The 17,220-nt window shown below is 41.9% G+C and overlaps 1 protein-coding gene across 1 annotated transcript in view; it reads right to left on the bottom strand.

Moving 5' to 3' along the window:
- Positions 1 to 17,220, bottom strand: part of arhgap32b (Rho GTPase activating protein 32b) — an 81,884-nt gene that overhangs the window by 15,813 nt on the left and 48,851 nt on the right. Inside the window, exons 10-12 of the mRNA XM_083778832.1 lie at positions 10,397 to 10,546; positions 4,227 to 4,329; positions 1,769 to 1,913 (exon numbers count right to left, since the gene is read on the bottom strand). Of these exons, the coding sequence (XP_083634958.1) occupies positions 1,769 to 1,913; positions 4,227 to 4,329; positions 10,397 to 10,546 (398 nt within the window). The remainder of the gene's footprint in view (positions 1 to 1,768; positions 1,914 to 4,226; positions 4,330 to 10,396; positions 10,547 to 17,220) is intronic.

Raw genomic sequence — 17,220 nt, 5'->3', positions numbered from 1 at the left:
AGCTCTGAGATCTGCTATGAGATCTGCTATTTTCCAATAGCTAAAGTATAACACGATGCTTAAAACACCAAAAAGGGTGCAAGCATTGCGAGTTTGTTTGTTATAGCTATCTTTGACGAGCGACAGCGATTTTTGACGAGCGAGAGAGGTTTTTAACTGTGCAGCCACACGCCTGCTTCTCTCCTTTCCTCCATTTCTTCTCTCTCTCTCTCTCTCTTGTCCAGCTATGTTGCCATAACGACCGGCAAACATGTACTTGATCCTCAGGGGCCACTCTGTTATGCTTGGAGGAGATTTCTATTCCATGTCACTGTGTATGGCGTGCTAAGAGTCGTTGGTCTGCTGTATTTCTAATGACAGGGTGCGCTCAGCACAATGGTATGATTTTAGGGGTGTCGACCAACGAAACATAATATAATAGCTTGAAAAATCGTGAAAATGTGGCGCAAATCTTTGAATATATATTCTTTCAGAGCGAACGTTTTTAACTCAAATCTTTGCTTCTGGGGGAAGGTCCCTGGAAAAACATATTTTCAGATGGGGGTTTGGCGGCCAATTACATATATGTTTGGGGGTCCTTGGCATGAGAATGTTTGAGAACAACCGACATAGAAACATGCATTTTTCAGAAAACTGTCAGAAGGCATTTGTAGAATCATCCTTAGGTCTAAATGGGTTAAAGTGTTTGATGAAATGATCTTTTTTGGTTTGCCCCCGACAGAGAATGGAAGAAGCCAGCAATGGAAACGTTTGTGGGAACAGTGTGAGTGAGAGCGACAACAGCAGACACAACCAGGGCCTTTTGGAGTTATGAAGTATTGAAAATGACAATACAACACAAAATGATACTCATGTCATTGAGATCACACATTTGGCAGATTCGATCTACTTCATCATTCTAGCACGACCCGTTTCAATATAAAGTGGCAATATTATACCTCCTCTAATATGGGCACAAAGTGATATTTTTTTCTTTGGCAGATTAAATAAAACATAGTTTTCAGTATAACAGTCATGTTTGATTTCCCTATATGTACATACGTCATTTTGGTTTTGCTCCAGATCTCTTCTGTCAAAGTACGTTTGACCTTATCAAAAAGTATGAGTTTATACTTGGTTGGGGCGCGGTCACGTGATGAGAAGTGCTGTGTGACACATTGTGAGCTTGTAGATCGGCTATGGTGGGGGGTACGTAACACCGGCGTGCAACTAAGTATAACCCCAGCATCCCTACTCTGGGCTGAGGGGGGGGGGGACATTCACCAAAATAGCAGATGTACAAGCTCACAATGCATCGTGTTGGGACACGTTGTGATCTCGTAGATCGGCTACTTTTGGCGAAGACATTTGGTGTAGAAGGATATATGGATATGAAGAATCAACTGACTGAGAGAAAACACTATTGTTACTGCTACTGGATTAGTTACATTATCGCTAGAAGCAGACTGTATCATATGAGCCACTGACGGTCGTAAACCATAGCAGAGACACCTCCCTGACGATAACGCAGAGACAGCTCGTTTATTTTTGGACCACAGCGCTTATATATGAGACGATTTCAAGATGAGCCCATGTTGTTCTCCATAGAGAAATGACTTCCGTGAACCAGGGGAATCGAGGGGACGAGAGAGTTACGTCAGGACTTGGGCGCTCTATACAGAGACGAAATGTTTTTATACTCGACATGGGGGCCCGCCCCCTCCCCCCCGCTAATTCCTCATGGGGGCTCGAGCCCCACGGAGTCTACGTCACTGGGCTCTATACTTACAGAGAACTTCTCGTAGAGCTGGTAGGTGAGCAGCGGGTTGGGCAGCTCCCTGAAGTAGAGCTTGCACAGTGAGCCCACACAGTGGATGTCCTGGATGTACACATCTTTGGTCAGGTCAGGAATCTGCTCCGAGTCAAACTCGTGCCTGTACAGAGAGAGAGAGAGAAGGAATGGCAGCAAAGATTAAAAGGGACATTAAAAAGACTGAAGATTATGAACTAGTGCAGGTGTTGGGACGCAGAAATGTGGTGCAATACACTCAAATACAAATACAACATACCTGATTGCTCAGGAACTGTGTTTATTTATACAAGTTGCGCTGCTTGAACGCTAAGTGGCAATAGAATTTGTGTGTTGCAATGCTTAAATGATACATGGTCAGTCAGAGAATCGGTAGGAGGAAAGCAGAAGTTAAAGGTTTTCCAGAAACAGACTGTATCAAATATGAGTGACTATGGAGTGACTAGTAAACAATGCAGAGCCACCTCCCTGACAACATTGCGGTCAGAGACGGTTACGTTTGTTTATTTTTGGACCACAATGCTTATATTGATAAGCGGATGTTATTCTCCATAGAGGAAAACCCTCTGCGACCCACGGGATGAACTGTAAAGTCAAGACTTATTCGGAACTATAGTCTACTGGTCATGTTCGAAGGTGGGGAGGGTGATCTCTGGCTGTCACGGTAGGTATTAGCACCACCTACAGGTTGGACCAGGTGCCTGTTCAGTGGGAGCTGAACAGAGGTTTTTGAGCTACGAGCGCTACGAGCTTGTAGGTCTGCTATTTCTGAAATATCGTGAAAATGAGGCACACATCTTTGAATATATATTCTTTCAGAAGACTTTTTTTTGAGAACCACTGTTACACAAAGGTCCCCCTACACAACCCTTTGAATAAACTGCAGCCTATTTTCAGTCAATTTGAGAGACTGTGTAGCCCCCCCGTTATGCCCTAGACCGGGTCGTGATACCCCCTCTCTAAAAGGAATTATGCAGATGCGGTCGGAACATGCATTTCTAAACGCCAATATAAATTAAGTTTTAAGCCTCTCAAATCCTTACAATCCTCGAGGCCCAAAACTTTTAATCCCTATCCGAGTAGATCACATTTGAATTTGGTGTGTTACTTGATATATTTCTTATTGACATAATGGGGGTGGGATCCACTTCCATCAAGGGATTAAAATTAAAGTTTTGGGCCCTGGGGATTGTCGCAGTCTTTTACATACCGGCATATAAACAATCCCTTGTGTTTGACACTAGAGAATTAAGAATAAGGAGTGGTTTATCACTCACTCATAAAGGTACATGACAGTGTCATGTTGGTGTGACATTGTCCACAAGGCTGTGCAACATCAATAATAATAATAATAAACTTTATTTATATTAGTAGGCGCTGGCCTACTTGGAACGACGCAAGTTGTAAATGCATGCCCCACGCAGATACAGAGGGTATGCGCGCGACATCATCATCAAACCCGGAAGCTGTGCAGGAAATGCCTACTGAGTGGCAAAAAACTACTTTCTGGCCTTGACGGCTCATGCATCCAAACAGAAAAGTCCTATTTGATTGCATTGAACAACTTTAAACAATGTTAAACTCACTTTGCATGTTGCTTTGCCACTCGATGTGCCATTCACTTTAAGCATGTGCACACCCTCTATTATGTCTGTGTCCCTTTTATGCCCATATATGGAGTGCTTTGTCAGGCATGCCCAAATATGGAGTCTATGCAGACGTCAGAATGATGTCAGAACAGGCCAGCTCCATTATACAGTATGGACACTGGGCAGGGGCCTCGGTCCAGAGCCCGGGCAGAGGCATTTTTGGGGCGGTTCTGGACAACCGTGGGACCGACCGACTCGACACCGGCCACTGCACTCCATGTGTTGGTGTGGAACGCGTGTGTCGAATTTGAAGTCGGTGGAGCGAACGGTTCTCGAGTTACACGGATTACAACAATACACACACACACACACACACACACACACACACACACACACACACACACACACACACACACTTGGTGGACTACATTTATAGTTAGATTTACAGATGAATGAAGCTTAATGTTAATGTTTTATACAAACAGAACAAAGAAAAGGCAGTCTGTCCCCTTCCTTCAGCTAAATATTCAGATTATCAGGGTTGAAGGTTCTTGTTCAGGTAGGATAAAAACATAAAAAAGGTGAAAAACAATCTTCACAAGGAATGCCATGTTGTCCTTGGACACAGGTGGACAACCCTTGTCATGTTTCCTCGCCAAAGATAACAGGAACTATTGTCTTGTTTTTATAAGGGCAGTGATACAGCGTAGACTGTAGACTATATGCTATCAGTCCGTGAATGATAGGGTAGATTAGGTTTGCGAGAGGAGCCCACCTATAGTACAGTGCCTGCCCTTCGTGTATGTGCGCGTGCGTGCACGAGTCTGCGAGCTTCTGCGGGGCCTCACCGTAACTTCTGAATGTTCGAGGCTATTCCAGAGAGGCGGTAGATTCCGTCCACCACTCCGTGCTTCTCAAGGAACTCCGTGCAGCTCTTGAGGACCTGGGGAACTATAGGGCCAAAGAGAAACACAACGTGTCATCACATCGCAATCACATCTTTCTCCTTCAGTCAATGTTTGCACAAAACGAAATGCTACAACAGTAGAATCTGGAGAGTTAACTTAACCCTGTCACACTCTCAAAGAGTTCAAATATCATTGATTGCACGAGGTCAGAAAGGTGTCTGTATAGGTGCCGAGTCCCACAAACCATTGTATTTCTTTAACAGCAAGCTGGTTTATGGACAAACAGTTTTATTAAAGACACCCAGTTTAAAAGTAGAGCAGACACACTATGGATGCAGGATGTAAAACGCACTCTGCCTCAGATCCGTAAGGGATAATCAACTCGGAGCTGTGCGGTTAATATAAAACCTAATGCACTGGAGGCTAATTAACGTCGCCTCCGCAAAGTGCATCATTTTTTATACAATAACTGCACAGCTCACAGTTGATTATGCTCCTTATGCAGGGTAGGCGACACCAAGTGCCGTGCTACGAGCTTGTAGATCTGCTATTTTTGAAAAATATTGAAAATGTGGCGCAAATCTTTGAATATATATATTCTTTCAGAGCGAACGTTTTTTAACTCAAATCTTTGCTTCTGCGGGGGTCCCTGGAACAACATATTTTCAGATGGGGGTCGGCGGCCGATTACATATATTTTTGGGTGGTCCTTGACATGAAAATGTTTGTTTCTATGTCAGTCGTTCGACTGACATAGAAACATAGGGTTTTTCAGAAAACTGGATTAAGAAGGCATTTGTAGGATCGTCCTAGTGTGGGAGAGGTTTTCAATCTTTAAACTTTTAATATTCCAAGGTTTAGTCCGTTAAATTAAGTCCCCTTACATCTATATACAAATGACTGCACATAATTCAACATTCATTCAAACTCTTCTCTCAAGTCCAACGATCAGTACATCTTGATGTGAAGCGGTGTAATAACTCAACTTAATTGATAATGTGGCACACTGGGTATCAAGAAAATTAAAACATGGCACTTCACGTCAAAACGGTCGCCGACCCTAGTATAGTAACTTACCCTCACATCACAGCTCACATCACAGCTGTCACTCGATCATGTAGGTTCACACTCTATAACATACGACGAATTAGACCGTTCCTCACCCAGGAATCAGCCCAGCTCCTAATCCAGACAACAGTCTTGTCAAAACTCGACTATTGTAACTCCCTCCTTACTGGCCTACCAGCATGTGCACTTAAGCCTCTCCAGCTGATCCAAAATGCAGCAGCTCGCTTGGTCTTCAACCAGCCAAAATTCTCACATGTCTCCCCCCTGCTCCGCTCCCTCCACTGGCTCCCGGTCGCTGCCCGCACAGAATACAAAACTCTGATGCTGGCATTCAAAGCAACCAAAGGTATGGCTCCCCCATATCTTACAAGTATGATTGAACCCTACAAACCCTCCCGCGCACTCAGATCAGCCAACGCAGGGAAACTGGAAGTACCCTCACTAAAAACGCCGGGACAACGCTCCACACGTCCCAAACTCTTCTCCCTTCTGGCTCCAAAACTGTGGAATGCACTTCCCATTGCAGTCAGAACTGCAGCATCACTCCCAATCTTCCGCCGTAGCCTGAAAACCCACCTTTTCAGACTCCATCATGGCCCATAGCACTTACCCTAACCCCTTAGATAGAATTTCTGTTGGCTTAGATAGCATTTGACTTAGACTTATAGCATGTTATGTAGACAGCACTATAATTGTATTGTATATAGTCATAGCACGCCATAGTACATATGTATAGCATAGTAGTGAATATGTATAGTTTATTATGTATAGTGTATGTATAGTTTCATCATATAGATATTCCACTGTTACCTTCTTAGCTTACGCATGTTTCATGATAAATGCTTTTATGTGATGTATTCCCATGCTTTTGTTCTTGCCTAAATGTAAGTCGCTCTGGATTAAGAGCGTCTGCTAAATGCCTAAATTGTAAATTACCCACAATTCAAATATAAACAATGTTTATTCATATTTTGGGGCAATATGCTCTTTGAATAGAAATGTTGTGTCTGCACCGTCTTCATTGCCCTCAGAATAAATGTTTTCTAGCTACCCTAGAATGTTGGAGAAGCCACAGTAATAACCTAGAAAGTACCAGCCTTTATCAGCTCACACATTTGACTCCCCAAAAGACTTCAAGTTATATTGAAATCCATGTTGATTTTAAGGATAGCTAACTTTTGTCTTGCGTAGCGGGGCGATTGGAGCTATGGAACTTCCATCTAAATTCAACGGTTTGCCTAGAAGTATGTGGAAACAATTCAGAGATATAAGCAAAACTTACTCCCAAACTCACTTGTGAATCTGCTATTCTTTGCCTAATATTAGTCCCATAATATGGTCACAAAAGTTCCAGTAAATATGATTGGGGTGGTGTGACTGGACCGGTTTCCAAAGTGCGTACATCTGCTCTAGCGACTACATTTAAATTAGATGTCCTCAGAAGATGTATCAGTATGTGGATATCCCTGATCATCTGGCAACATGAGACCGCTATAACCCTAAAATAAAAGTTAATACAGTACATTTCTTACTATGTACATTCGTGTAGAGCAGTTATACTCTGTGGCCATGGCATAAATAAACACTGCCACGGAGCCATCTATACCGCACATTCTGTGGTCTAGAGAATGCCCCCTAGAAAAAAAAACGCCTCCTCGTTAGACTTCAGAAACTGATTTAAAGAAACATATTTTGTAGTGTGGGTGTGGGTGTGCTTGACAAAGTGTGCGCGTGTGTATATTAGAGACAATGAATGTCTATGTGTACCAGGAGTTTCTCATAACCCCCCCTCTGCATACATCATTCACATAAATGACAGAGAGTGGGACCCATGCCGAAGCAGCTGTTCAGACAAATTCCATGCATAGCAGAAGCACACAGGAGGGGAGAGAGAGAGAAGCACATACAGGCTAATCTGTTGGCATCCATTGACAGAGCAGACCTGCACCATGCCCAGTTCATTTAACTCTGATAGTGTACAAATGTTAACCAAATCCATCAGAAAGTAAACACGAAGGTTTTCATTTGTAAGATGCCCTTTACTTATTTTGAAACCATTTGAAAATCTCTTTACTCTGCATTACTCTGAAATAGGGTCATTGTTTGAATAACATAAAATAATAATGACGTGTTTGATGAAACATATCTTTCCTGCATTACCATACATGAATTCCCCACACATTTTGTTCTGTATAGTCTTGTATCACTGCTGGGTGCCGGCACCACATACTCCTGGTGAATACTGGAAAACTCACCCCGGTGCTTGCCCGTTTTTCACCAGTGAGGGGGATAACTTTGTAATATGCTATTGGCTGTTTGTATTCTTTTTGGAAAAATATAAAAAGATACTCCTGTGGAAAAGCTATATTATTTTACTCACATTGACCCTATAAACAATTTAGTATTATTTAGTATATGTAAGGTTTGCCCACTCAAATGGTAACTCGTCAGATAATGCCCACATATCCTACAACAACTTCTGTGAACAGACTTCACTGTAGTAGCTTTTCATAAATTATATTTGTACTTAGGCTGACTGCTGTCATGAAAGTTTAGAGTTAGAGAAATTCAAAGTCCAGCCGTCTGCTGTCCAGCCTCTCCCACCCCTCACTGGGGAAAATTCTGGGAGGAAAACAGAAACGGGGTGAGTTGTCTTGTTACCCTCCTGGTGGTGTCTCCACCCTACTGCTGGAGTGTGTGGTATAACTCCACCCTAACTCCTCGCTGTTCAACATCGCCCACTGCCAGCCAGGCACCGCCCAATCGCTGGTATATAATATCAACAAAGAATGCCCTCTCCTCGCCCCGGGCTTCCCTCCCACAAACTCAACAGTGCTCGTATATATACTGTACACTCTGCCGAGCCAGAGGCACCACCACGGATGATTCATTAAAGCCCTACGTCTCTGTGGTGGTGGACAGGGGACTTTATACCCCCCGCGTCACACCGGGTGTGCCCCCATGCTTTATTCAAATTCCAATATTCTAAAAATCTAAGTTAAAATCATAGTTATGAATTATTCATACGTTTCGTTTGAAACCGCTCCTCTCGGCGATGTGTTATAGTTTAAAAGAGCACACGGCTAGAGAACTGACCCTTTGACCCGAGGGAAAGTGTGACAGAATGCTTTATCTCTGTGTCGACCAACTGTCAGGGTACTGTAAGCCAACTTTTACAGAGAAGGGCTGCCTTCTTTCAACATGAACGTGTGAGCTGCCCAATGAAAAAAGGCCAGCACCAAGACCTTGACCTGTGTAAGACCTGTTGCAATAGGGCTGTTAAAGGGGCCCCCAGCTCTGGCCCTTTTAACAGTGTGCATGTGGGTCTACTTCATGAACCTTTTAACAGTGTGCATGTGGGAGTCTACTTCATAAACCAGTCCTAGTGACAATGTTGGAGCAGATTTTAAAATTATTGGCAAGGTTTTCTAAATCTAAACCATTTTGACTTATAATCAATAGTTCAAATACATGTCAATGAGCTTTGTCCTCAAGATGAGGTGATTAATCCACTTTTGCATCACATGACCTTCCATCAACACCGTGAATATCTCAAGGGTTAAAAAACATTCAAAGATTGTACTGTACTTTGGCTCACAAATATATTTCTTGTTTCTGTGCATTCATTTGATACATTTTAACTCCTGGAGGACTCTTCCTACAAGGCTATGAGCATAAATAGCAAGCAAATATGATGAAATAATTATCATCGCCAGTCATCGCCACTGAAACATTATTGTTAACCCATTCTGACCGGGCACCCATTTTGGTGTCAGCATCATGTTATGCTTTAGCTATTTAAAAATAGCAGATCTACAAGCTCATATCGCGCCACCGAGTGGCGCGATACGAGCTTGTAGGTCTGCTATTTTTGAAAAATCGAAGAGCGACTGACATTTTTAGAATCTGATCTCAGGTCAGAATGGGTTCATCAGACCAGTGTGTGTCCGGCGGAAACCTTGTATGAATCTGATCTCAGGTCAGAATGGGTTAATGTTGTTGTTAGTAGGAATAAACACAAAAGCACCTGGGAGGAAGTGGACTAAGAAAGTGGAGGAGCAAAACAGAGTTCCTGTTTCTAAACAAAAGAAGTGTTGCCACAACCTCAGAGGCAAAAACAAAGGCGGAAAATATATTTCCTGAATGGGTTTCCAGAATAATATGGTATGATACATTTCAGAAGTGCAGAACGGTTGACACAGAGGCTCAGTACAAATAGATGTTCCATTATATAACATACACTTCAGAGTATTATTTCTTACATATTATATCTTTTGATTTATAGAGACCCTTTCAGCGTGGAATGGCGTTGCTACGGGGCAGCTCTCCCCCGCGTTTATTTCCTGTCAGCCATTGCAACAGGAAATAAACTTTAGCCCCTTTAAAAATGTGCATGTTGTTGTTCAAGTTTGGTTCAAGTTTTGGTGTTTTTTTTTAGGCTGCCTCTGATGTCAGTCTTGTCAGACTAAAGGGCCTTTCAAACATGAAGCGATATAATAGTTCATTTTCAACGAGACCTGCGTTTTGGCGCGGAGAACAACGCAAGCGTATTTACGCGAGCGCGGTCCCGTGAATTTGTTGCTCGTTCCGCGACACACCAGACCGGGATTCTGTTTCACTTTTCTTTTACGCTTGCGCTGTCGCGCCCCTCTTGAGCAGACCTGTAGCACATGGGTTCCCAAAGTGGGGTCTAGGGGTATACTTGAGGGAGTTCCAGGGGGTACATAGCTCAATTAGAGATATAAGGAACCAAATGGACCGTTATGGGTCTATAACTCAGAGAATGTACATTTCCATTTGTACACTCTCTGAGTTAAATTAACAGTGATTTTACAATATAAATTGGGGTACCAGAGATAGAAATTAAATCGGGGGTCCGCAGCATAATGCGTGTGAAACTGGGGGTCCATGAAATGAACATGTTTCGGAATCACTGCTAGAGCCGTAAAAATCCTCCCGTTCCTCGCTTCCCGTTTGAAAGGCCCTCAGCGTGAGAAGAATTGGGACAGTTTGTGTACAGTAACACATGCAGTATGTCTCACCGTCATGGCCTGAGTTGAGGAGGTGTTCTCCGAGGTCACAGCCAAACACCCTCTCACGGAGGATGCCCCTCTGCTTCAGCTTCTGTTTGGTGGGCCTCGACTTCATGAAGGTGCGCAGGAATGTGATCAGCTTCCCGTGCTTTTTAGACACTGTGGATGGAAACACACGCATAATAGAAATGTTATAGCGATCGTCTCAGATGTCCTGCATATTTGTTCATTTCCAATAAGAGAGTGTGGCCCAATGTTCCGTAACAGAGAGAACCTCTATCCTTGAGCTTGTAATGTACGAAACCTCAGAGAATACCTCTATCCATGAGCTTAGTATGAAACCTCAGAGAATACCTCTATCCATGAGCTTAGTATGTATGAAACCTCAGAGAATACCTCTATCCATGAGCTTAGTATGAAACCTCAGAGAATACCTCTATCCATGAGCTTAGTATGTATGAAACCTCAGAGAATACCTCTATCCTTGAGCTTAGTATGAAACCTCAGAGAATACCTCTATCCATGAGCTTGTAATGTATGAAACCTCAGAGAATACCTCTATCCTTGAGCTTAGTATGTATGAAACCTCAGAATACCTCTATCCATGAGCTTAGTATGAAACCTCAGAGAATACCTCTATCCATGAGCTTAGTATGAAACCTCAGAGAATACCTCTATCCATGAGCTTAGTATGTATGAAACCTCAGAGAATACCTCTATCCATGAGCTTAGTATGTATGAAACCTCAGAGAATACCTCTATCCATGAGCTTAGTATGTATGAAACCTCAGAGAATACCTCTATCCATGAGCTTAGTATGAAACCTCAGAGAATACCTCTATCCATGAGCTTAGTATGAAACCTCAGAGAATACCTCTATCCATGAGCTTAGTATGAAACCTCAGAGAATACCTCTATCCATGAGCTTAGTATGTATGAAACCTCAGAGAATACCTCTATCCATGAGCTTGTAACGTATGAAACCTCCGAAAAGCTACTCAAGTTGGTGCCAAAGTGGATTTCAACCTCATTCTAATCAGTGTTGTTTTCGCCGACTAAAACTAAGAATGTTCGTCGACTACCTTTTTCCACTGACGAAAACTAAATGGAAACTACATGAAAACTAAACTATGATGACTAAAACTAAGACTAAATATACTGACGATTTCGTCAACAAATAAAAACTAGACTAAAATGTTAGGAAGGGACTAGTGGACAAGAGATCCACTATAAGTCACTTAATACTTGGTTACATGCTGAAAATAGCAGATCTACAAGCTCACAACGTGTCGGCTGCGACGCGTTGTGACTCGTGAGCTTACAGATCGGTCATTACGACGACATTTTGTTTGACTAAAATCAACTGTAGTTTTAGTCGACTGAAATCTCATGAAATTTAGTCGACTAAACCTAGACTAACACTTTAACACATTCCAGGTGACTAAAATGTGACTAAAACTAAATGCAAACTTTTCAAAAAGATTATGACTAAAACTAAAATCAAACTTTGCTGCCAAAAACAACAGTGATTCTAATGCAAACCCTTCCATTATCCCATTTTGTGTGGCGCGCTACGAGCTTGTAGGTCTGCTATTTTTGAAAAACGACTGACATCTTTAGAATCTGATCTCAGGTCAGAATGGGTTAATCAGAACAGTGTGTGTCCAGTGGAAACCTCGTATGAATCTGATCTCAGGTCAGAATGGGTTAAATACCCTTCCCTCCTAAATACGACCTCCCTGGCAACTGCAAAGGCATCTTCCTCATTCAATACCAACCAGACCCATTTGAAAACCAGAACCGCATAAATCAGATAATGTGTCTGGCTGAGAAAAGGTCATATAAGCCTCCTAGGCAAGTTGTTTTCTCCATTTTGGAATGATGTGGAAAAGCAAAACTTTCAGAAAGATTCATTCAAAAATCTACTGAAAATGTATGATTTTTAAACAACTGGAGAGAGGCAGGAGATGTTTTCCAAAACAGCTTGATGTCACGTGATATGGCCTATAGCTACCTTGCTCTGTAAGGAATCTATTAAAATTACAAACTGAAAATTCTTCATCTCTGAAATTGTACATCTTCAATTCACTTCAATGATCATGTTGCAGACCAACATATTTCATTCATTTCCTGATTCATTGCGATGGGAATTTAGAGATTTTGGCTAAATCAAAATGCACTGCAACATGCACGTTTGTATTACCCTAAAATTCATTCGATTATTGGAAAAAATGAAAGACTATTGCCCACGTATTCTTCTCCACAACAGTCAATCCAACTGAGTACGCTATTCCATGTGATGCCTCATTATGAATCTTCATTTTCTTTGTACTTTCAGACCATCTGTTGCACTCATTTATCCAGATATTTTCTGAATCGACAGTTTCCATCCCTCCTCTGGCCAAAGAATCTCATCTTTCTCCACAAATGTTCTCTATTCCTTATGGGAAATGACTCTTTGTAGATAGTTGGGGGGCATGCATGGAGAAGTCAAAACAAAAATTCATATTCTTAACAGTATTTTAACAGGTTAATTTTGTTACATTTGTTCACGAGTTAAATTAACACTAATGACAGTAGGATTAAAATATAATAAGATTTAAGTAGCAGGCTCCGGGGGTAGGTACCCTCACAAAAAACATGCAGTAATCCTGGTCACTAAACTGCCTCCCCCTGGCCAGCCGGGGTGCCTGATGGAGGGGAAAGGAACTGGTTGGAATAACGTGTTCCTTCCACACGCTACGTCCAACCAGGGAAACTCCCCCCTGTCAGGCGTAAGGGAGCAACTTGGACACTCAGGCATGAAGGAAGCATGAGTTCAAGTCCGTTGCTCTCCCCTTGTCCCCCATATATGGGGACTAGGTTGGTGGAGGGTGTGTAGAGCCCAGGATCACATTAGATGACACAGGGGTGAAAAATGGGTTACAAAATCGTGGGATAAAAATATTTAAAAAAAAGTAGCAGGCTCCGTTCACCAACGTGAAAGTGGTGGGGAATAGCCAACATCTTTATGTCACCAAGTGTACTGTAATGTGCATCTGCATCGCATCAGACAGAGTAATATGGATTGGATTTCATTGCGTAAGACAAAAAAAACATTTAGTATTTAATATGCCTCTTGTGAATATGTCTTTACACAAAATACTAAGCAATGCATGTCACATCACATTACATGCTGTCAATCAACAAGACAAAAAACAGCCTCATGAGTTGTACAATGAATTAAGTATTACTCATTGTAAGCAGGGCCCCTCAAATTGGTTTCTGTTTTCCCCTATGAGAAGCCCCTTGATTATCTTTATGATCTATTAGCCCTTTGTCAATCCAAACCAAATCCAATTATCAACAGCTTTTGGCAACAGCGTCCAAACAATTTCTTTGTTGTAGTAATTCGTTTGGATTGGTTTAGGAACACCTTATTTATCTACAAATGAACCACTGACATATCCAACTGAAAGTGGTCAAGTTGATCACTTGTTGTCAGTTGTCACTAGTATGGACTGAATTTCTGACGGTGCGGGACAAATAAAGACATTTTATTGTCTCAATGGCGCACACACACACACACACACACACACACACACACACACACACACACACACACACACACACGGCAGGAAACCTATAGCTCTTAGTATTCCAACTTCCAAGTAAACAATGTGTCCACAAAACAACTTTCATTTGGGAGTTTCTGTTGCGTCAGTTCCAGTTTGTTATGAGAGAATGGATGGACTGCAGCTAAATCCATTTTGAATCCAGAAGCTGCCCCCAGGACAGCAGCATTCACCAATAAGATTCATTGTTCCGTGTTCCAAGAGAACTGGAGCTTCACTTTGTTTTCCCCTCTGGAGTGAATTCCTTTGTGCTTCCATTCCGTCGGACAGAAAGAAAGAAGGCTGAGGTTTTGTTTACCAAATGTGCAGGTATCTAAAGGCCCTTCCATATCATGTAGGGGTCTGACTGCGCAAACTATATTGGATTACACTGACTTGTCACTTTTATTCAGGAACACAAATCAGCTCACAGTGGATGTAATGGGGCTGCTGACAGCGAATACCAGTTTGTGAAGAGCTGACTCAGGCTGTCGATCTGCTCAGCGTCAACGTGGACTACAGCCGGGAGGCAGACTCTTATTGCTCTGCTTCAGAAATCCAAATGACTTGTGGAATGGCATTGAAGAATGTGTTCTTCAACCATTCACCAGGGTGAGACGGTATCATCTATACATCAGGAAGGGTGTGGTAATAAAAGAGTACTAATCGGACCAGGGATGTGATCACGATTTAGATTTTTTTTTTTTTCACCGATACGATAGATAACTTTCTGCTTCTCAAGACCGATACCGATACAAATAACCGATAATAAATATATATATACACGCTCTTTAAAGAGATCCAAAAGCCTCTGTGTGCTTTGTCAGCAGATACAAACAATCAGCAGATAAAAACAAAGAACTGTCTGTAAGCATATGAAAATATATAAAATAAAAAATATATTTACCATATATTATCGGGCTATTAACCCATTTAGAGTTAAAAACATTCACTTTGAAAGAATATATATTCAAAGATTTGTGCCACATTCTTACGATTTTTCAAAAATAGCAGACCTACAAGGTCGTAGCGCGCCACTCGGTGGCGCGCTATGAGCTTGTAGATCTGCTATTTTTCAATAGCTAAATTATAAATTATAATAATAATGTGTATGTAACACCAAAAGGGGTTCCCGCTCAAAATGGGTTAATAATGTTATTGAATTTATCGGGACGATGTCATAATGTCTGATATCGGGCCGATAATCATCTGGCTGATAATGATCTGTGCATCCCTAAATCGAACGGGTATAACGTTATTTCATACACATGTACAGTAGCTTTGCACGGTATTGTGAGAACGGATCGTCTTGTTCAAGGCTCTTCTGTCGGTGAAATGACAGCCATAATGTTCACAGATTAGCGAAAGAAGGGCCTATTGTCTCAGCCTGGAATTTGTATGCTTATCAGAAGTCATAAAACTATAAATCAACTATAGGTCCTGTTTATGGGAATTCTGACAGCTTTCCACGGTGTTGACGCCGGCATTGCAAATGACCTCAAATGGGTTTGTTCGTCTTTGCTGTAGGCAAAGATTATACACATTTGAATATTCTTATTATGAAAATCTTAATTGTTCCTTGCTTCCAGTCCAGTCCCTATCATATTCCTCCCTCTTTAACAGACAGTGTCAGCCTGGGAAAACAAACATGGCTGTGTGGAGGTCGAGTTATATGAGCCAGAGTGAGAAGAGGAGGATGAGAGACAGGCCCGATCCACTAAATTCTGACATTTTTGTAAATTCGTGCTTAATTATGACATGCCCAAAATAGGGACAGCGGGTTTAAAGTGATAACCACTACGCACAAATTCAATGCAAATGGCTCATTTTAAAGATGTGTGTTAATATTTTGAATTGCCCTCAACGTTCAAAGAGTGCACCACCGGGCTTCATTTAAGAAATAAAGAAAAGCAGATGGAATAAAGTCCTACCAAGTGACTGAGTGATAACTGACCAATTTAAGCTTGATTATACTCTGTCATACGATGGCGTCGAAATCGATCAATCGAAAATAGCAGTCTACTCTACAGCAAGATCTACAAGCTTGTAGATCTGCTAATTTCAGCAAACACAATTGTATATACTGTACATATTTCAGCCAAATAAAGTAGGCGTGAGCTATAAGCCTCACAGAAGGAGCTCATCTCGAAGCATGAGTTCAAGCCCGTTGCTCTCCCCATGTTGGTGGAGGGTGTGTAGAGCCCAGGATCACATTAGATAATTGACACAGGGGTGAAAAATGGGTTACAAAATCGTGGGATAAAAACTATTAAAAAAAAAAAGGAAAACAAAAGAAGGAGCTCATCTCAGCAAAAGGCCTTCAGTAGTGGTGAACAGCGGTAAGTACCTCTGTGTTGTGGGGCAAAAACTACATTAGCCATAAAACAGAGTGCCGCGCTACAAGCTTGTAGATCTGCTATTTATTTTTTTTTATTGTGAAAATGCGGCACAAATCATTGAATATATATTCTTTCAGAGCGAACGTTTTTAACTCAAATCTTTGCGTATGGGGAGGCCCCTGGAACAACATATTTTCAGATGGGGGTCGGTGGCCAAATACAGATAATTCTGGGGGTCCTTCACATGAAATAGTTTGAGAACCACTGACATAGAAACATAGGTTTTTTCAGAAAACTTTTAGGATTTAGAAGACTTTATTTTAGACAGTACTTGGTTTAGACTAGTCATTGGTTAGACCATGCAGTCATTAGTCCTACAACTACAACCTATCTCAAACCCTCAACCTAACCCTAACCTCCCACGGGGCAGCACACCTAAACCTAACCTTAACCCATGTCTAACCAAATGACTCGTCTAAACTAAGTATGCACCCGGTCTAAACGGGTTAATGGGAGGTCACCACTACTAGGGCTTATTAGCCAGGCTACAGCACTACACCAGTACACTACTACTATGTTTACGAAAGCTCCTCTGCCAGTGGAATTGGGTAAACACTGTTCAACATAATACATGTGTTAGGTTTAGCTGTCATAACTACCTCTCGTTGGCATTTGTAGAGGTGCCAATTAGTGTATACTTAGCGTATAGTAGACAACAGAACAGTGTCTCCCTGCTAAATGTGATCATCATGGGTGACAGTGGTCCTTGTTAAGTCAACAGAGCACAAGTGGTGTGGTTGTAGTACCAGGAGAAAAATGGCTTATTGTTCCATCTTTGATTGCCCTTCTCTAAAAGCAACTAGGCTACGTCAGTTTGCTGTGTGTGTGTGTGTGGCCGCAC

The sequence above is a fragment of the Protomyctophum parallelum genome, assembly GCF_964188405.1.
Source record: "Protomyctophum parallelum genome assembly, chromosome: 1".
NCBI lineage: Eukaryota > Metazoa > Chordata > Actinopteri > Myctophiformes > Myctophidae > Protomyctophum > Protomyctophum parallelum.
Note: the sequence above shows the minus strand (reverse complement) of the source record. Positions and strands in the feature narration are given on the sequence as shown.